This window comes from Ipomoea nil, unplaced genomic scaffold (assembly GCF_001879475.1).
Source record: "Ipomoea nil cultivar Tokyo-kokei standard unplaced genomic scaffold, Asagao_1.1 scaffold0684, whole genome shotgun sequence".
NCBI lineage: Eukaryota > Viridiplantae > Streptophyta > Magnoliopsida > Solanales > Convolvulaceae > Ipomoea > Ipomoea nil.
In genome coordinates this window covers 2458662-2481514 of record NW_017617112.1, presented here as the reverse complement: position 1 = coordinate 2481514, position 22853 = coordinate 2458662, and the positions used below count along the sequence as shown (strand labels likewise).

At 34.5% G+C, this 22853-nt stretch overlaps 2 protein-coding genes across 2 annotated transcripts in view; both read left to right on the top strand.

Annotated features, from left to right (window-relative positions):
• LOC109175190 (disease resistance protein RPP13-like) overlaps positions 1–22853 on the top strand; it is a 175606-nt gene that overhangs the window by 77462 nt on the left and 75291 nt on the right. The window lies entirely within an intron of this gene.
• Positions 4562–22853, top strand: part of LOC109175153 (disease resistance protein RPP13-like) — a 32701-nt gene continuing 14409 nt past the window's right edge. The window contains exons 1-2 of the mRNA XM_019324406.1: positions 4562–5350; positions 16899–17287. Of these exons, the coding sequence (XP_019179951.1) occupies positions 4590–5350; positions 16899–17287 (1150 nt within the window). The 5' untranslated portion in view covers positions 4562–4589. The remainder of the gene's footprint in view (positions 5351–16898; positions 17288–22853) is intronic.

The window sequence follows — 22853 nt, the reverse complement described above, 5'->3', positions numbered from 1 at the left end:
TTTCAAATCCAACCAATCATTGGAATTAATATTTTTAGTAATTTCATTTTTACCAACCAAACAATGTAATTAGTTTTTCCAGTAATTTATTTTCTATGTAATTTCAATTTCAATCATCTTCAAATATATTTGACGAACCAAACGGGCTGTATGAAATTTGTAAATTTAAAAGATATTATCGCATTGATATTTTCATTTTGCAAGATGAAACTAATTCAGATCAATTGAACTTTAGTCACGTCAATGGTCTTCCGCTATTTTATTGATATGATGGGGAAAAAAATAAAATAAAATATAATAAAATAAGCAGTATGCCGGCAAACTTTTGAATTATTGCACCAATAATTAATTAGAGCTTGAAAGCTAAAGGTTAAAAAAAAAACTGCCGGCAAGGATCAGATCAGTGGCATTGCCCAATTCCACTACTCATCTTGCTTCTGCTAATCTTCACACCTACACCAACAGAGAGAGAGAGAGAAAAGAATGGCTTGTGTAGCTATAAAGAAAAGTGTAGGTGCTAAAACCAAACCGAAACAATTTTTGTATAGCTTAGGGTGCATCGGTGCCAAAATAATTCTGTGGACTGTGCTCAACTGCTCATGCATAGGTTTCAGGATCTCTTTCTTGGTTTTCTTTAATTTGTTCCTTTGATTTTGATGGCAGCTATCTAAGAATGAATATTAGGTTCTCCTAATACTTTTGTCTGTCTTTTACATAGCGGCGATTTATATTGCTTTTCGTTTCTTTATTTTCTTGTAAGTTGCTCCGATCCACTAATTTTAAAATTATATAAATTTTAGGTTTCTCATACTCTGATTAATCATTAACACAAAGTGCCAGTCTACAAAATACTATCAAATGTAATTTTCCATGATATATATTTGCATTAAATATGATGTACTATACGGAAGCTAAGCTTTCAAGGATTAACAATTTTACATCTCTCTGTTTGCTCGCATAAATTTACGAAAACTTAAAAAAATATTTCAGGGCTGTTTCCCAATTTAAAAAGAATCATAAATACATTTTAAAATAAAAGTAGCAACACCAACAGAGTAGAGAGAGAAATAGAGATCGAGAGAAAAGAATGGCTTGTGTAGCTGTTAATTCTCTTATAAGAAACATTAGAGCTTGAGTTCTTGCAACCTCACCCTCGTCCATTCCTACAACAAATGAAAGCCATCCCTTCTAACAAAGATCTCATCCAATCTCTCCACGCAAAGCTTGGTTTTCTCATACAACTGTTCGACAAGTTCAGAATGGATGGTGTTGAAGCAATTAAAGACTTGGAAACAAAACTCAGAGATGTAGCTTATTGTTGGGCGTCGGCCGGGTTGACCGAGTTCAACTCCTGTTCGATTCGATACGTGGCGATATGGCCTGCCAGGGAGGGATTTGGTTAAATGGTTAAATGTTCACCTACTTATCACCAATTAGTTTTAAGTATGATATGGCAACCAGCCGAGGTCACGAGTTCGAATTGATGATGAGGCGAAAGTCGAGTCCTGGGCTAGGTGATCAAAGATTGCGGCAGTTTACAAAATACCATCAAATATAATTTCCTCATACGAAACAAATTTGCTTTTAACTACTTATTAAACACCTACAAAACTAAAAGTCAATGCTGCCATCTTCTAATTAGACTTATTCAACACCACAATGTTGACATCTTCTAATTAGACTTATTCAGCACCACAATGTTGACATCTTCTAATTAGACTTATTCAACAACACAATGCTGACATCTTCTAATTAATTAGACCCACTTGCCACCTTCTAATTAATTAGACCTACTTGCCATCTTCTAATTAGACTTATTCAACACCACAATGCTGCCATCTACTAATTAATTAGACCCATGCCACTTTATCGGCTTATTCAACACCCACAAAACTAAAAGAAAATAAAAAATAAAAAATAAAAAAAAAAACGTTTGGTTGGAGGAATTTAAATTTTATTCCCACTTAATTCTCACCTAATTCTAAAAGTCACTAAATTCTTTAGTTTGGTTGAAAGGAATTGCAATTCTCTAATTTTCATAGAATTAAAATATCATGCCCCTTGGGATTTTAATTCCATAGATTTTAGAAAGAAAAAAAGATAATGACGAGACAAAATTATCTCTTCTCTTTTTAACCTAAAATTGATGTCTGACAACAACAATGAGCATTTTGGACTTTATACTACTTATTCCCTTTCAATTCACATGTATACCAAACATTATAATTGAAATTCCCAGTAATTTTATTCTTGTAAACCAAACACTGGAATTTAAATTCCCACTTTATTTATTCCTAGTAATTCATCTCTCATGTAATTGCAATTCCTTTCCCACGTAATTTCTTACCTCCAACCAAACGCCACGTAAAAGTCAATGCCCATCTTCTAATAATTAGACCCACTTTATCCGCTTATTCAACACTGTTACAACCCTAGATAGGATCGTAACGGATAAGAAACCTTTCGAGCATGTTTCTGGCTCCTAAACGTATTCGAGTCACAGAAAACTCCAATTTCACACTTTGAGCGTGTGAGAGCTCCCAAAAAAAAAAAGCTAAAATAGTAGAATAACAATATATTACCAATTTCCACTTATCTTGCTTATGCTAATCTTCACACCTACACTAACACAGAGAGAGAGAAGAGAGAGAGAGAGAGAATGGTTTGTGCAGTGCTAAGATCCAACAATTTTTGTAATAGATATTATGATTTCTATCATAAGTAACAAACTATTATTCTAAATTTGACTCGCTTCACTGATCCCCACTCAATTAATGAGCACTCAATGATTATAAGGCACATCATAGACAAAATATAAGGGGAAATTTTGGTAAGGACCATTATCCTTATACCTAAAATAAAATTAATATAGGCCAAGGGGTCAGGTTGACATAACACTTGAATGACAAATTATTGTGTGGACCATAGTCCATATAGCTGTGTGGACTATAAATATCAAATACATTTTTAATATATTAAAAGTACATTATTTGTGTACTGAAGGTACATTATTTGATAGTATAAAATAATGTATTTTTAGTACTTAAATAATGTGCTTTCAAAAAATGCACTTTATGTACACAAATAATATACTTTTAGTATATTAAAATGTACTTTTTATTTATGGTCCACATAGCTATGTGGACCATGGTCCATGTAATAATTATTACGCTTGAATTGTCTGGGCTACTATATATTATAATGAGCTAGGCTAGCTGAAACTTACCATTTTAAAACACTAATTCAAATTTAGGGAAGTCTTTTTCCTTACAAATAAGTTTTTCATCCAACCAAATATTTTCGGTATTTTGTTTTCCATGAAAAACTAGTATGAAAATTTTGTCATCATTGATTTTTCTTAATTACACTTATTTTTATTATTGTGGAGAGATATATTGATCTTTATACTCATTATTCATTACAATTTCAAATCCAACCTGATGAAGTATATAGTGCAATGGTGCAGTGCAGCAACAGAATGGAGACAAGAAGACGCGTTAGGTAGACGTCTTTGGTAGCCGCCTTTGGTAGACGCGTTTGGTAGACGCGTTTGGTAGACGCCTTTGGTAGACGCGTTTGGTAGACGCCTTCGCCTTTGGCGGTAGACACTTTTGGCAATTATAAGTTATAAGTGCTTCTTTCTTATCTCTGTATATAAGCTCATGTTGAACTTCCTTTTTTAATGTTAATCAATTCCCTTTCTTCTCTGCTTAGACTCTAGTATACTTTGCTCCGATTCTCATGCATGACCTGAGATAATTCATCACAACCAAACAATGGTTTTAATATTCTTAGTAATTTCTTTTCTACCAACTAAACAATGTAATTAATTTTTTATGTAATTTATTTTTCATAGAGTTTCAATTTCATTCATCTTCAAATATTTTTCGCAAACCATGAAATTTGAAAATTTAGAAGATAATTCAGATCAATCGAAATTTAGTGAAGTCAACGGTCTTTCACGATTTGATTGATTGGTGGAAAAAATAAAATAAAATACGCAGTAGGCCATGCCTACTTTTGAATTTTTGCATCAATAAGAGCTAGAGAGCTTAAGGTTAAAAAAAAGTTGTCGGCAAGGAATTATTGCACTGATCAGATCATTGGCATTACCCAATTCCACTCATCTTAGAGCATCCACACTTGTGGATAATAAGGGGAGATTTCAGAATGCATTCTACTGAGTGGGGAGCAAAGCTAATGTAGGGGAGAATTAATTCAAGGAGAATTCATCTGCAATGGTAGAAATATTGCGAAAACCAAGAAAAAAAAAAGAGAAAGATATCTGACTTGCTGTGCGCGTCAGGCGCACAGCAAGTCCACAGCCTGGCGCGTGCAGTGCACGCGCCAGGCTGCGCGTCAGGCGCGCCGTTCGGCGCGCCTGACCATTCTGTTTATTTTTTTTTTATTTTTTTTATTTTTTTTATTTCTTTTTTTTGATTTTTTTGTTTTTTTTTTCTCCCCTTCTCACATTCTCTCTCCTAATCACTCTTACATTATCCCCCAATTCTCCCCAACTAATGTGGATGCTCTTAGCTTGCTTCTGACAATCTTCACACCTACACCAACAGAGATAGAGAGAGAAAAGAATGGCCTGTGTAGCTGTAAATTCTCTTATCAGAACATTAGAGCTTGAGTTCTTGCAACCTCACCCTCGTCCATTCCTACAACAAATGGAACTCATCCCTTTTAACAAAGACCTCATCCAATCTCTCCATGCAAAACTTGGTTTTCTGATAGAACTGTTCGATGAGAGCAGAATAGATGGTGTTGAAGCAATTAAAGAGTTAGAAACAAAGCTCAGAGATGTAGCTTTCAGAGTAGAAGATGAAATTGAACTCCATGTGGTAGATCTCTATGAAGATTATCCCTATCTCTATTTGGTAGACCTCTTTAAAGAAGCTGACCAGGAAATGGGTCAAGGGGACGACGCTGAAGCCAAAAGAACCCAGCACTCTCATAGACTTAGTCATGTATTGCAACAAGCAATAGGAGACATTGATGCCATTAAAGAAGAGCTGGAGAAAGTCATGATGGAGTACAAGCATGACATAGCTGCGCAAGGAAGGGAGACTACACTTGATGATGAACTTGTCAAGATGGACGGTTCCGGTTCCTCCAATCATGCTTCACAGACTGGGGACATAATGGTCGGGAAAAACAATGAGTTCGAGATTATAAGGAAGATGCTAATACAACATCCATCTAAACAACGAGAAGTTGTCTCAATTCAAGGTATGGGAGGAATCAGCAAGACAACGTTAGCTAGACGAGTTTATGAAAATCCATCAACTGTCTCCCACTTTGACAGACGACTATGGGTTGTTGTATCACAACATCACAATAAGAGGCAAATGCTTTTAGATCTTGTTTCTAAAGACAATGTAAACAACAGCAGTGATGAGGACCTAGCATTACAACTCTACCAAAGTTTGAAGGGTCAAAGGTACTTGGTAGTGATGGATGATGTATGGAGCACAGAGTCATGGAATGATGTTAAATCTTGCTTTCCCGATGATACAAATGGGAGTCGAGTATTGTTGACTACTCGCGTTGCAGACCTAGCTATTTGTATTGGTTACTTTTCGCATCAAATGCAGTTCTTAGATCAAAGTGAAAGTTGGGATTTATTTCGTAAAAAGGCATGCAAGTCTCATGGTGTTGAATTTGAGACAATAGGGAGACCAATTGTTGAGAAATGTAAAGGACTACCTTTGGCAATTGTTGTGGTAGCAGGTTTATTTTCAAAACTCAATACACTAGATGAGTGGAAGAACACTGCTAATGCTCTAATAATAAGTTCTTCAACATCAACTCTAGATGATGAAGAATGTTGGAGAATCCTGTCATTGAGTTATAGTCACTTGCCCCATAATTTGAAAGCTTGTTTTTTATATTTAGGAGTTTTTCCCGAAGATTATGAGATCAATGCTCACAAGCTTGCAAGGTTATGGGCTGCGGAAGGACTTGTTAAGGCATTCAAGAATGAGAGTTTTAAAGCGGTGGCTCAAAGGTACATAAATGAACTTATGGATAGAAACTTAATTCTTGTAAGCAAAAGAAGTAGTTGTGGAAAAAAAATTAAGGAGTTTAGAGTACATGATTTGTTGCATGCCTTTTGTGTAAGAGAAGGTCAGAACCAGAGTCTTTTGCATGTTACCGACGAAAGTGGTTCCAATATCACTCAGAAAGGTGTCCGTTGGATAAGAATCCACGGGGTGTTATTAGAAGATTTTGACATCTCTGCGTTATATTTTCTGTCAAAACATTGCCGGTCCATCTTTTACTTTTCGGGGCGGCAAGATTCAATAACTTTGGAATTTTTCAGCCTATTGAGGGTACTCTATGTTACTGCAATCCGTTCGCCAATTCTGACTGTTCATATCCATTTGAGATACCTAGAGATAGCTGAGTTACGTCATCGTCATAAGTCATTATTCTCCAACACTTGGAATCTTCAATCATATAGTGCGTGTGAATATACAGACTTGAACCATTTGAAGTGTCCACAACTACAATATATTCAAACATTTGGTGTGTATGCTTTACCCAAATCCGTTCATCAAAACTTGCAGGTCATTTCTCGTTTGCAGGCTAGTCAATGTGACCAAGAGTCCTTAACAAAAGTTCCATACCTAAAGAAGGTAGGTATTGTTATAGGCAACCCCAATGATTGCATTAACATTGTCTGTTTACAGCAGCTCAAGAGTTTATCTTTTTTGGATGAGTCGGCCCGTGAAATTCCGAATATGATGGCTCATATCATTAACAATATTCTTCTCTTGAAAAACATTAGGAAGCTGAAGTTTAGTTCTCTGAAATCTGATTGGAAGGCAATTAATGTTTTGAGCAAGTTACCAAGGCTTGAGGTGCTCGAGTTATGGTATTTTTACTTTGGCGGAAAGTGGGAAGTACCAGAGAATGTGAAATTCTGCCACTTAATTTGTTTGAAACTTATGTATGGTAATCTCGATCATTGGGAAGTTAGGTGCTGATAACTTTCCAAAACTTGAGAGCCTATTCCTTAGAAGATGCTCAGGATTGAGAGAGATCCCGAATAGCTTTGCAGAAATTCCAACATTGAACTTAATCCAATTAGCGTTGTGTCTTCCTTCTATAGTGATGTCAGCCAAGCAAATTCAGGCTGAACAGCATGACTATGGAAACCAGAATATGGTTGTCATTGAGGAAGACTAATAAAGGTCTCTCCATTTCTTTTTCTCAATTGCTTTTTATTTCACTGTCCTTTAATTTTTCTCCGATTCCAACTGCATTTAGTTTCTTCACATCCTAATTTGTTTTCATTGATTCATGACAGCCTGCTCTCTTGAAGATGATGCAAAGCTATAGCAAAGAAAGACTCTAAAGCTGCTAATTAATTGCAATAAAAGAAGGGTGTGGGAAGAGCAGATGGTTGTTAGTTGTGCCTGTTTTTGGTGTTTGAAATGGTTTCTGGTTCACAGATTCTTCAGCTGCAAATTTGAATAGGGTATAGATTACTATATTACTGTCTTGTATCTGCTTCTTGGAATGAACAATATAATCTGTTGGATTTAAGGCTTGCTACTTGCTAGATGAATTTAAGAATTGTAAAAATATTTTGATCTATCTCATCAACAATATTAATAGTGATGAATTCTCTTTAACTTCAAAGTAGCTGCATTAGCTTGCTCTTCTTCATCTAATATTTATAACCAGAGTAAGCTATCCATCCCTCCAAAATTTTCTCTTACAATCTTCTCGTCCTTACATCACATTTTCTAATTGGGTAATTAACTTTCTTTTTAATTAATGATGCCGGGCAAAAACTGGTGTGAAATCATCTCACGGATCCTTATATGTGATATGGGCCGAGTTGTAGACAACCGAGTGAGATGCTCAGTGAAGGCAGACTTTGTAAGTATCACAATTTTAGAATTTTAGTTATAAGTATTACAATATTTACCATCAATAACAATCAATTTTATCCTAAATAGTATCAAAATTATATTTTACATATAAGTAATACTATATCTATCATATGTAACGGTTAAATTTTAATTCAAATTGGTATTAAACTTTCTACAATATGTATAACAATTTCTCTCGTAAGTAATACTTCACATATAAATATTACAATATTTACATTAGAATTACATTTTGTAAGTATCACAATTTGAGTTGTAAGTATTACAATATTTATCATTAGTAACAATTAGTCAATCATGCTTCACACACTAAGAACATATCGGGAAAACAATGAGTTCGAGACTAAGGAATTGAAGATGCTAATACAACATCCATCTAAACAATGAGAAGTTTAGAACTATGGAAATGAGAATATGGTTCAGCGAACCAGGTTGCTAATTTATTAACTTGGAAATCTGGTTCTTTGTCTAATCGTATCTTTTCTTGTAAATGCTATGTTTCTTGATTATGAAATATAAGTTCTTTTGGTTTCAAAAAAAAAAAAAAATCTATGGAAATGAGAATATGGTTGTCATTGAGAAAGACACAAGAGAGGTCTCTCTCCATTTCTCTTTCTCAATTGCTTTTTATTTTACTCTCCTTTAATTTTTCTCCAAACTTTATTTAGGGTGTGTTTGGTTCGCACACAAGAATCGAAATCGGAATGGGTATCAAATAATTGGTAATAGTAATGGGTTTTGGTGAAAGTATTTAACATGTTTGGTAATAGGGTGGAATGAGAATGGTTACTAATAGTAGTGCTTGAGAATGAATAAGGAAATGAAACCCTTATTTTATTTGGGTATGGGTTTTACAATTCATGGGAAATTCGAAACCCGTGGTGTTTTAAAAACCTATTAACCAAACAATAACAATCACTTTCATACTTATTCCTATGGCAAAACCCATCAACCAAGCACACCCTTAGTTTCACCATATATATCCTTATATGTTTTCATTGATTCATGACAGCTTCCCCCTCTTGAAGATGACTCCCGGTGAAGAAGAGTTTTATGAAGATGCAGAGTAGATGATGCAAAGCTAGAGCAAAGAAAGACTATAAAGCTGCCAATTAATAGCAATATGATGATCGGCCCACATAGAGCCAAAATAACAATTAAAGATGGTTGCTGTGGCTGTTTTTGCAATTTTTAAGGTTTGCTAGATGGATTTAAGTATTGTAAAAATATTTGGATCAACAATATTAATAGTGAATTCTCTATACCTCAACATAAGTTGTTATACAGTGGACCAGTCTATACATCGTTGTGTGGACTATGATCGTCGAATGAAACAATAGTAGAATTAAAATAATACTTTAGTATTACTATAATGAAACTAGTGTGTGTAGAAAATGAAATTGAAAAATAGAGCACATTATTATCAAATGAAACTATAGTATAATTAAAATGTTACTTGTTTTCAAAAAATAAAATAAAAATGATACTTTAGTATTACTATAATGAAATTAGTGTGCCTGTAAAATGAAAGTAAAATTCAGAGTCATACAATAGCATATATTGTAAAATGACCTGAAGTGCAATTAAAATAATACTTCAACATTACTATAATTAAACTAGTGTGTGTGAAAAATGAAACAAAAACATAGAGCTCAAGCAATAATGTGTATTATCAAATGAAACTATAGTAGAATTAGAATGATTTTTAGTATTGTTATAATGAAACTAGTGTGGAAGGAAAATGAAACTAAAAAATATAGCAATATTGTCAAATGAAACTAAAATGTAATTAAAACGATACATAATTCATGCTCCACGCTGCTACATAGACCACAGTCCACACTAAAATTTGCCCTCAACATAGGTATCGGTAGTGGATCAACTCATTAGCTTGGACTTCTCAATCTAATATTTATAACTAAATACACATAAAATTGATAACATATTACTTTACGTGTCTAAAACAAACTTACTAATATAATTAATTTATAAATTTGATGTTTAATAGCTTCATTAATATAGGCAAAGTTTGGTCAGGTTGACGCAAATTAGACCATGGAGGACCAAAGTCCATCTTACATTGTTATTCTATTGCAAAACGATATTGAGATTACGTACTTATAGTTAATATATTATTTACTTTCAGGTGTTATGTACTTGTATATAAATTGGAAATAGATAATATGTTAACTGAATGTACATAATATTTTAATGGAAAAATCACCATTTTAGTCCCTCAATTGTTTCTCAATTGTAATGCATGTGCATAATTTGGAAACGAGGACGTGGATTCATTGAAGTAGAGACACATTAAAGATTTCTCACCCTTTCTGTAACACCCCCAAACAAGACCTATATAAAAGCCTTAACACATGCAGATTAAACAACAAAACTAGCACAGCGGAAGATAAAACGAAAACTGGATAAAAGAAATCCGAACGGGGTGTCACGCCACGTCTACAAACACGGTAAACGCTACGACAAACAATCTGCAAGTGTATACATCTATCCCAAAACATCAGTCTAAAACTACATTGGCGCACATGCCACAAAACAAGGATGAGGGTACTAAGCTACCAGGCACTAGACATCGCGCTCGTCTAAACATCACCTAAAAGATACAAAGATAAACATTGGGACGACGCCCGGTCAGCGATAAATGCTGGTAACCCACCAATACATGTGAAATATCATACATAGATAGATATAAAGTGTAAAACCATTTTCGAAACGGAATATATATATATATATATATATATATATATATATATATATATATATATATATATATATATATATATATATATATATATATATAAGTCGAAAACCAAGATCAACAGTCAACACAAGACTCATCACTCTCAAAGATAACACGGGAACACATCCCAAACCACAAAGGCTAACCACAACGCGAAGGATAAAGACTCACCCAACGGCAACACATGCCAAAGCAACACATGCCTCCGTGACTACACACGTCACGAGAGAAGAACACACAACGCCGGCTTTACATGCCCTCGCAACATCACCCATCACGAGTTGGTATGCCTTCCTTATGCCCTGTTCCAACCTTATGGCTACCCCCAACCTTATATCTTCTTCCAACCATTACCTCCAGAACCCCTGTACTTCTTAGTCCAACCTTATTCCCCCGGGACCGTCGTCCCCCACCAACGACCACCAACGAGACCACCAATTCACGGCAATACATGTCCGGATAACACATGTTATCCACCAAAAACGTGAACCTTACACAAAGGCCACAACTCCATAATCACGTCACGGCCACCACGAGGACCGCTGCAATACCTTGGTGACTAGTGTCCCATACCACTAATCGTGCAATCCAGGTAAAGCCACACACGCACCACAACTCAACAAGAGTCAAACAACGGATCACAACGAAGGTATGAAACATACTCAATCAAGGAACGGGTCACAGCCCAACACAACATCAACGATGGATAACACAAGTTATCATCAACCAAACGGAAGGTACAAACCACACACACGCTAGCATTAAGACAATAAACTAGCATGCTTAACAACGGAGAAACTCAAGATAGTTCCGAGGAACACACAAGACACCTCTGGGTCCACCCGCGGGTACACGAGTGGAACAAATCCCGATCCAACACATTCCCACAGGGCATTGTACCCGCGGGTAGGCCGGCGGGTGGTGCCCCGCCTGCCGTTCCGCCCGTGGGAACATTCCTGTTCCACAACAAATCCCTTCGGGGATTTTCTTCTCCAAACACAAATTCAAGTCCAAAACATGCCAAATCTCACCCAACACAACAAAATGACTTGAACCATGGAAAATGCCAAGCAATGGCAAAAAGGAACCCTAAACACAAGTTCTAGATATGCAATATCACAAGATAAATGCATAAACCCTCACATTTCATAGCAAAGAACAAGTAGAATCCAAGAAATCACATATAGGTAAGCAAAATAGGTTTTGTAGAGCATGGGTTACATCTTGTAGACTAAAAGACTTCACTTTACACCATAACAAGCTCCCCACAAGGCTTACTTTCCAAACCCACTTCAAGATCAAACCAAAAGATCATAAAGATCCTACCTTTAAGAAAAAGACAACTAAGATGGAACCAAAAACACAAGAAGAACTTAGATCTTACCCTCCTAGATGCCCAAATAGGTGAAAGGTTGAATCTTGGAAGCAAATCTTGGAATATTGACAAGGGTCAACTTGGCTTGGAGAATAAGCTACGCTTCTTTTCTCGAGAAAAGGTAGAGCTAATTTCTAAGAAATGTATGGAATGAAATGAAGAAGTCTTCTAGGTTAAGTTACAATACTAACTCTTGGTGAAAAGTCAAGAATACCCTTACTAACTTTTAGAAAGTGTAAGGAACAAGGGAACTCCCCTCAAAGCTCAAAGTACAACACAACTTTAAGGTTGACTAGTCAAATACTAGTCCTTGAGTATGAAAAATCAGAATTTTAAGAATTAATTCATCAAATAAAATAGGATTAATTACTCAATTAATCCATGGATTGAATGTGGATTTTTGGGGTGTCACACTTTCTCTTTCTCAATTGTTTTTTCATTTCACTCTCAAAGTTTCATCATATTATTGAGGTAGTATTGACATAATTTTATTTAGGAAATTATAATTTATGCCCTTCATAATATGTCAATTATCAATGTCACCATTGAATTGTTAATGGTGTAAATGTTGCGCCTCAATTTTTAAAACGGTACATATATTGCCACTCCCGTACCGTACAGGAGGGACAATATATATATATATATATATATATATATATATATATATATATATATATCATTTTAAAAATTGAGGGACAACATTTACACTACGAGAGGACACTATATGTACCATTTTGAAAATTGAGGAACAATATTTACACCACTAATAATTTAGAGGTGACATTGATAATTAACATATTATGGAAGGACATAAATTACAATTTTCCCTTTTATTTAAGTAACTCACAGTGCCATTGGTATAACGTTGATAAAGTGGTGGGTACAAGACATGAAAACTCTGCGGGTTTAATTGCTTTAACAACTTTTCACATGGACAACTGACACATATGGAACATAAAAAATCACCCATTTTTTTTTTCTTTTTGAATGCAAAAAAAAAAAAAAAAAAAAAAAAAATCACCCATTTAATTACAAGTTACAACTAATTATAACTAAAAAGGATTTGCATTTGCTGGACAACAGATATGGCACATAATAAACTACAATAGTTTTTCGCAGTTAGATTCCGACTTACATTAAACAATTACATCTCATATTATGTTGTCATTATCTAACTCTAATCTTTACAAATTGCAAAAATTGTTAACATAAAAAAGAAAATCTTGTTTAAAATTTGTAGCAAAAATAGTATTTTAAGTGGTTATTTAGTGATATAAATATATATGTGGTACACTTTCAATTTTGAGTCAGGTCAAAGTGAATTTGAATTCTTTGAATTTAGACTAAGAAATTGATATGTTGTACATTTAAAACGGATACAGATAATGGTTGAATGGGAAGTTGATTGTGAAAGTAGAACCATTTAAGTTGAAAAATAGAAATGAGAAAGTTTGAAAGTAGCCTTTGTCTTACATTGTTGGAATACGAAGTTGGTTTGCACTAGTATGTATACAATTCTGATCCCTTTTAACAGTTTAAATTGTATAGCATAAATGATTTTTCTCTTTTGTGCATGAGGGGAGTGCACCCCCGACCTGCGTACACAAATATCGTTCGAAAATTGACATATTTTTTCAACTGAAATGAAAAGTGATTTGGCACCTTTAGAAAATATGCCACTCGTTAGAAAATAAGTTAACTTCTCGGATGTACTATATTTGAGAAGTGGATTCAACTTCTCAGTATGTAATCTTAGGGAATTTAGTTTCTGGCTGGCAAAGTGACCTTGGACAAGTTAATGTTTTGAGCAATTTGACCAGGCTTGAGGTGCTCAAGTTAATGACTTTCGACATTGGCAAAAAGTGGAACTATCATATATAGAAGTTTGTCTCACATTTGAATGAGAAATATGTTTGTATTAGTATATATACAATTTTAGTTTAGCAGAAATTTGAATTGTATAGCACAAATATTCTAAAAAAGTTTGAAGTGGTTCCCATTATTTATTGCTATTTATTTCCTCATACGACAAATTTGCTTTATGGACTTATTAAACACCTACAAAACTAAAAGCCAATGCTGCTTCTAATTAGACTTATTCAACGCCACAATGCCGACATCTTCTAATTTATTAGACCCACTTGCCATCTTCTAATTAGACTTATTCAACACTACAATGCTGCCATCCATCTTCTAATTTATAATTAGACCCATGCCACTTTATCCGCTTATTCCACACCAACAAAACTAAAAGAACTAAATGGTAGTCAATGCCCATCTTCTAATTAGACCCACTTTATCTGCTTATTCAACACTGTTACGAGACCGTAATAGATAGGAAACCTTTTGAGCAGGCTTTTAATTCCTAATTGTATTCGAATCACGGCAAATAATTTCAATTTCACACTTTGAGTGTGTGAAAGCTCCAATAAAAATAGCTAAAATAGTAGAATAACAATACATTACCAAATTCCACTCATCTTGCTTCTGCTAATCTTCACACCTACCCAACAAAGCTAGAGATAGAGAGAGAAAAGAATGGCTTGTGGAGCGCTAAGATTCAACAATTTCTTTCTATCATAAGTAACAAGTTACTTCGTATTATTCTAAATTTGACTCGCTTCACCGATAGATCCCCACTCAATTAATGAACACTCAATGATTATAAGGCACATCATAGAAAACAATATTAGGGAAAAAAATTGTAATTGAAATAAAATTAATATAGGCCAAGGGTCAGGTTGACATAACACTTGAATGACAAATTATTTGTGGACCATGGTCCACATAGCTGTGTGGACCATCAATATCATGTACATTTTTAATATATTTAAAGTACATTATTTGATAGTATATATAAAATGATGTACTTTTAGTACTCAAATAAAATACTTTCAAAAAATGTATTTTACGTATACAAATAATGTATTTTAAATATATTAAAAATATACTATGAAATATTTATTTATGATCTGCATAATTGTGTGGACCTCGCTCTATGTAATAATGATTGCACTTGAATTCTCTTGGCTATAATGAGCTAGGCTAGCTGAAACTTACCATTTTAAAACACTAATTCAAATGTTTAATTGATAAAATTGAACTTCGCCAAGCAAACAAAAAAGTAAATATAGATTGGGTCATGCCTACCTACTCCTGGCCATGATGACATTTTCTGGGGAGTCATTATTAGTAGATCAAGGTCCACACAGTTACGTAAACTACAAATAAAAAGCGCATTATTTGTGTATATGAAGTACATTATTTGATAGTATATACACTTTGAATACTGAAAGTACATTATTTTGTATATTATGAAATAATATACATTCAGTATACAAATAATGTACAAGAGAAATATTTTTTCTAAATAATGTACAAGATCCAGTATACAAATAATACAAATATTCAGTATACAAATTTAGTATATCAATTTTTCTAGTATAAATGTATATTTATTCAGAAAAATATTTTTTATTGGAAAAAGTTTTCCTCAAGAATGACATAATGAAGAAAAAGTTTTTCTTAGCTCACCCTTGGGGCTCGTTTTGGTTTCCGAAAATAATTGAAGGAAAATTGAATTGAAATTTTCATGAAAAAGCAATTACTAGAAAAATTGATTCCATTATTTGGTTGATGGAAAATAAATTATTAGAAATATTGATTCCATTATTTGGTTGGATTTGAAATTGTAAAAAATAATGAGTATAAAGACCTATATATCCATACACAATAATAATGATAATAAAAGTATGAATGAATTACAAGGGCACAAAAGTAATGTTAGCTCACTTTTTGTTCCCAAGTTCATGAAAAAATAAAGGGAAAATTGTAAAAAATGGCCCTCTATAATATACCAATTATCAATGTCACCCATGAATTATGAGTGGTGTAAATGTTGCTCATCAATTATCAAAACGGTGCACATATAGCCCCTCCCATAACGGACATGTGGTTCCCAATTCTTGCAATTCCACTCATCTTGCTTCTGCTAATCTTCACACCTACACGGCTAGACCAACAAGAGAGGGAGAGATAGAGATAGATAGAGAGAGAAAAGAATGGCTTGTGTAGCTGTAAATTCTCTTATCAGGACATTAGAGCTTTTTATTTTTTTAGAATCAGAACATTAGAGCTTGAGTTCTTGCAACCTCACCCTCGTTCAATCCTACAACAAATGAAACTCATCCCTTTTACAAAAAAGCTGATCCAATCTCTCCATGGAAAGCTTGGTTTTCTCATACAACTGTTTGACGAGAGCAGAGTGGATGGTGTTGAAGCAATTAAAGAGTTGGAAACAAAGCTCAGAGATGTAGCTTTCAGGGTAGAAGATGACATTGAACTCCATGTGGTACATCTCTATGAAGAAGCTAACAAGGAAATGAGACAAAGGATTAGTCCCTCTGTCCGATGGTGGAAATGCTGGATACATCCAAAAAAAAGAAGAGAAAACCCAGCATTCTCATAGACTTAGTCATGTATTGCGACAAGCAATAGAAGACATTGATGCCATTAAAGAAGAGCTGGAGAAAGTCAAGATGGAGTACAAGAATGTCACCATAGCTGTGCAAGGAAAGGAGACTACACTTGATGATGAACTTGTCAAGATGGATGGTTCCGATTCCTCCAATCGTGCTTCACACACTGAGGATATAATGGTCGGGAAAAACAATGAGTTCGAGACTATAAGGAAGATGATAATACAACATCCATCTAAACAACGAGAAGTTGTCTCAATTCAAGATATGGAAGGAATCGGCAAGACAATGTTAGCTATACGAGTTTATGAAGATCCATCTATTGTCTACCACTTTGACAAGCAAATATGGGTTGTTGTATCACAATATCATAATAAGAGGCAAATGCTCTTAGATCTTCTCGGTTCTAAAGATAACAGCAGTGATGGGGACCTAGCATTACAACTCTACCCACGTTTGAAGGGTCAAAGGTACTTGGTAGTGATGGATGACGTATGGAGCATAGAGTCATGGGATGATGTTAAATCTTGCTTTCCAGATGATAAAAATGGGAGTCGAGTATTGTTGACTACTCGCGTTGCAGAGGTGGCTTCTTGTATTGGCTCTAACAATTACTTTTCCCATCAAATGCAGTTTTTAGATCAAAGTGAAAGTTGGGAATTATTTCATAAAAAGGCATGCAAATGTCATGGTGTCGAATTTGAGACAATTGGGAGACCAATTGTTGAGAAATGTAAAGGATTGCCTTTGGCAATTGTTGTGGTAGCAGGTTTATTTTCAAAACTCAATAAGCTAGATGAGTGGAAGAATACTGCTAACACTACTACAGAAAACGGATTTAACGTCTACATTATAACGTCGGTTTTTTGAAAATCCGACGTTAAATATTTAAAATTATTTTTTATTTTTTTTTAAAAAAATACATATGACGTCGGTTATTTGGTATGGCCGATGCCGTATATTAAATAAAAAATAAATAAAAATAAAATAAAAAAATAAATACGAGATACGACGTCGGCGTTATACGTCGCCGACGCCGTATCTCAAATAATATATATATATATATATATATATATATATATATATATATATTATTTGAGATACGGCGTCGGCGACGTATATCTCCGACGCCGTATCTCTAATAATTAAAAAAAAAATGGTATACGGCGTCGGCGACGTATAACGCCGACGCCGTATACTCAAATTTAAAAAAAAAAAAAAAAGAAATACTAAATAGGAGATACGGCGTCGGAGTTAATTCTCCGACGCCGTATCCAATAATTAAAAAAATAAAATTAAAATGGTATACGGCGTCGGCGACGTATATCGCCGACGCCGTATACTCGAATTTTTAAAAAAAAAATAAAAAATAAATAGTAGATACGGCGTCGGAGAATTAATCTCCGACGCCGTATCTCCAATAATTAAAAAAAAATATTAAAATGGTATAGGCGTCGGCGACGTATAACGCCGACGCCGTATACTCAAATTTAAAAAAAAATAATAATAATAAATATAATTATACGGCGTCGGATACGTAAAATAACCGATGCCGTATAAAATTCATAATACACCCTAATGAAGCTAGAACATTTCAGATCGGTGCCCAAATTTCACACTCAACATTTCACACTCCTCACTCATCTGCTCCAAACTCCCACCGCCGCCGAACGCCCTACGCCACCGATGCTCTCCACCGCCGCCTAAGCCGTCGTCCTCGGCCTTGCTCGCCGCACGTCGACGTCGTCCTCGGCCTCGCTCGCAACAGTGCCTGCCTTGCCTCGCCGTCGTCCTCGCCGTCGCCCTACGTCGTCCTCGCCCTCGCGACTGCCGCACGTCGTCCTCGCTCGCCGCTCGCCGCCTCTCCTCGCGCTGGGTCGCCGGACATTCTGCAAGGTACGTACGTATATATATATATATATATATATATATATATATATATATATATATATATATATATATATATATATATATATTATAAATTAAAAATGGTTATGTATATATATTTTTTGAATTTTGAATTTTATATATTATTATTGTGTATATTTTCGAAATTTTAAGAATAATTGTGTATATATATATATTTAATTTTATAAGTTAGTGGGTCAATTATGAATTGTTGTGTGTTATGTGAAATTTTATGAAATTTTGTTTATATATTATTGTGTATATCTTGAAATTTTAGGAATAATTGTGTATGAACATTAAGGAATAAGGTTTAGTTTATAGACATATAGAACAAATATTATGAATATAATACATAATTTAAGTGAACAAATCTTAGCTTGATTCTTGATTTTGTATATGTATACAAATTTTACCTTAAAATTATTCATCTATGCGTGATTTTTGTTAATTAATATACTGGGTTTATTGATTCTTTTGAGTTGGCCTAAATTTTCATGTGTTTAATTAGGTAATTTCGATGTGGTTATTCTTTTACTGACCTATTTATATTACTCTCTCTGTTCATGGCATTGAAGCTTGGTGCTCTAACTATGTGATCAATTCATTAACTTAGTGTATAATTAATGCCAAAAGGTGTTGAGTAGTTTATGATTAATCCATGTTAACAACGAGTTTCTGTTCATTAAAGCATTGAAAATCTTGATGTCTAATTTCCATTTTCCGGAAAGTTGCTTAGAGCTCAATTTGGTCACCTCAGGTTTTGATGATCCCACCGATTAATGCAACTCTGAAATAGGAAGATAAGAAACCAGTGAGGAAAACTGTTTGTCTAGAAGCTGTAATGAAAGATTTGTATCAATAAATAGAAGAGCCAATGAGCTTTAGATTTATTCATGTTTTATATAAACATATCACTAGTTGATACTTAATATAAAATGATGTTGTTTTGGACCAAGGCCCACCATGCTAGGTGAATCTTGGTCCATAATTTGCCTTTTTCAAGTATATAACTTACCAAATAATTTAACTTAAAATGTTGTGAGAAAAATGTAATACTAATTGGCCGAAATGAATATAGTGTAGTTGTTGTAGTAGTTATAATTATATAAATTTGTTAAAATGTTGTTAACAAATGTTTAACTAGGTTATTATTATTTTAGATTTGCTTGTGATGGATAAAAGTTGGATGAAAACTAATCGACTTAGTCAGGAATATGAAGATGGAGTTAGAAATTTTTTACAGTTTGCAAATAATAACCTTCCGAATAGTAATAAGAGGTTCTCCTGTCCTTGTACGAAATGTTGTAATCAAAAAAGGTTAGGTGAAGAAGACATATATGATGATCTAATTGTTAATGGGATTAATCCATATTATACACAATGGATTTGGCACGGTGAAAGCGATGTGGCTACAACATCTAACATGTATGTTGACAATGAAGATGATGAGTTTGAAGATCGGTTGGATGAAATGTTTCGCGATGTTGGAGAAGAGTTTACCAATCGATCAAATGAGTTGGATGAATTATTGAATGATTCAAAACAACCTTTATGGCCAGGGTGTAGTAAATATACCAGATTATCTGCTGTATTAAAATTATTCAACTTGAAAGCTGGGAATGGGTGGAGCGACAAGAGCTTTATTGCTTTACTTAAAATAGTCAATGATATGCTTCCAGATGGTAATGAACTTCCCAAGAGTACATATGATGCCAAAAAGATGTTGTGTCCCATGGGTATGGGATACAAAAAAATACATGCTTGCCCTAACGATTGCATATTGTTTAGGAATGATTACAAAGACTTGCATGCATGTCCAATATGCGGGGCATCTCGTTATAAAACAAGAGAGAGTGGTAAAGTACGTTTGAAAAGTCCACCAGCTAAAGTTTTGTGGTATCTCCCAATTCTTCCAAGATTTAAGCGCATGTTTGCAAATCCAAGCGATGCGAAGAACTTATCATGGCATGCAGATGAAAGAATTTCCGATGGCAAGCTTCGACACCCGGCTGATTCTTCTCAATGGATAACATTTGATAATGCATTTCCTGAATTTGGCCACGAGTCGAGAAATCTTAGACTTGGACTTTGTACTGATGGTATTAACCCTCACGGGAACCTAAGTAGCAAGCATAGCTCGTGGCCAGTTATGTTGATAATTTATAATCTACCCCCGTGGTTGTGTATGAAACGCAAATACATATTATTAAGCTTGATGATTTCTGGGCCAAAACAACCAGGTAATGATATAGATGTTTTTTTGGCTCCTTTGATTGATGACTTGAAGCAATTATGGGATGAAGGTGTGTTAGTGTTTGACGCATACCGGAAGGAGACTTTTAAGTTGCATGTAATGCTTTTTTGCACAATCAATGACTTTCCAGCTTATGGTAACTTGTCTGGATATAGTGTCAAAGGTCATAAGGCATGCCCCATATGTGAAGATAATACCTGTTATCATCAACTGGTTCATGGTAGAAAGACTGTATACATGGGGCATCGGAGATTTCTTGATAAATTTTACCCTTATAGAAAATTAAAAAAGGCATTCAATGGGGTTCAAGACTATACAGATGCTCCACAACCATTAACAGGGAATCAAGTTTATGAACGAGTTGAATGCATCAATGTTACTTTTGGTAAGACTCAAAAGCTTCAATCTCAAAGAGGTAAGAGGTTAAAAGAGATACCTACAAATGAGAAGAGTCCGTGGAAAAAGAAATCTATATTTTTTGATCTTCCATATTGGAAGACACTAGATGTGAGACATAGTATTGATGTGATGCATGTGGAGAAAAATGTATGTGATAGTCTTGTTGGAACTCTTTTAGACATTAAAGGTAAGACTAAAGATGGACTCAATGCTAGATTGGATTTGGTTGAAATGTGTATACGACCTACATTAGCTCCACGTTGCGGGGATAAGAGAACATATTTGCCTCCAGCTGCTCATACTTTATCAAGAAAGGAGAAAATAAGTTTTTGTGAGTGTTTACGTGGAGTAAAGGTACCACAATGGTATTCATCAAATATCAGTAAACTTGTTAATATGCAAGATTTAAAGTTGGTGGGGTTGAAGTCTCATGATTGTCATGTCTTAATGCAACAACTATTGCCAGTGGCTGTTAGAGGCATATTGCCTAAAAAGTTGAGATATACCATCATAAGACTTTGTTTCTTTTTCAATGCAATATGTGGGAAAGTTGTTGATCCAGACAAATTAGATGAATTGCAAAATGACATTATTGTTACACTGTGTCAGCTAGAGATGCACTTTCCACCTTCATTTTTTGATATCATGGTTCATTTGCTTGTGCATTTGGTGAGAGAGATCAAACATTGTGGTCCAGCTTATTTGAGGTGGATGTACCCATTTGAACGGTACATGAAAGTATTAAAAGGTTATGTTAGGAACCGATATAGGCCGGAAGCATCTATAGTTGAAAGCTATGTTGCAGAGGAGGTTACTGAGTTTTGTACAGAATATTTGGCAGGGGTAGAGGTTATTGGTGTTTCTACTAATCGACATGAAGGAAGAATTGCTGGGAAGGGTACTCGAGGAATCAAAGTGAAGACTATGCCTCGTGAAGATGTTGAGGAGGCACACTTGTACATCTTGCATAATACAAGTGAAGTCGAGCCGTATTTAGATGAACACAAGGCATTGATTAGAGAGAAAAATCCAAGAAGGACAGACATGTGGATTGTGGGCGAACATAATCAAACTTTTATTCGTTGGTTAAAAAATAAAGTTATTGAAGAGAATAATATGTCTGAAACTGTTTCATGGTTAGCACATGGTCCTGGTTTGGATGTCCTATGCTATAATGGATATGACATTAATGGGTTTTCTTTTTATACAAAAGCTCAAGATGAAAAGAGCACTATGCAAAACAATGGAGTTACTTTGGTTGCAAATTCCATGCATTTCAGTAGTTCGAAAGATACAAATCCTGTGTTTGCAGAGTTGTCATATTATTGTGTGATTGAAGAAATATGGGAAGTTGATTATGTTTTGTTTAGGGTGCCGGTGTTTCGATGTAGATGGATAGATAATAAACATGGTGTAAAAGTTGATGAGTTGGGATTTACACTTGTTGATTTTAATCGTGAAGGGCACAAAAATGAGCAATTCATAATGGCATCCCAAGCAAAACAAGTCTTTTATATTAGTGATCCTTGTGATAAAAAAATGGTCAATTGTTCTTCATGGAAAGAGACAAATTACTAGAGATGAGAATGAAGATGTTAGTTTTGATATTGAGGAAATACCACCATTTTCTTCAAGTTTATTTCCCACTATTATTGATAATGAGATAGATGAAGTACATGCATCACGAGATGATCATTATGAAGGGATATGGGAGAATTGATTATTACATGTAATGCCCCCTATTTATTTTGTTTTTTAGTTTTCTTATTGTAGT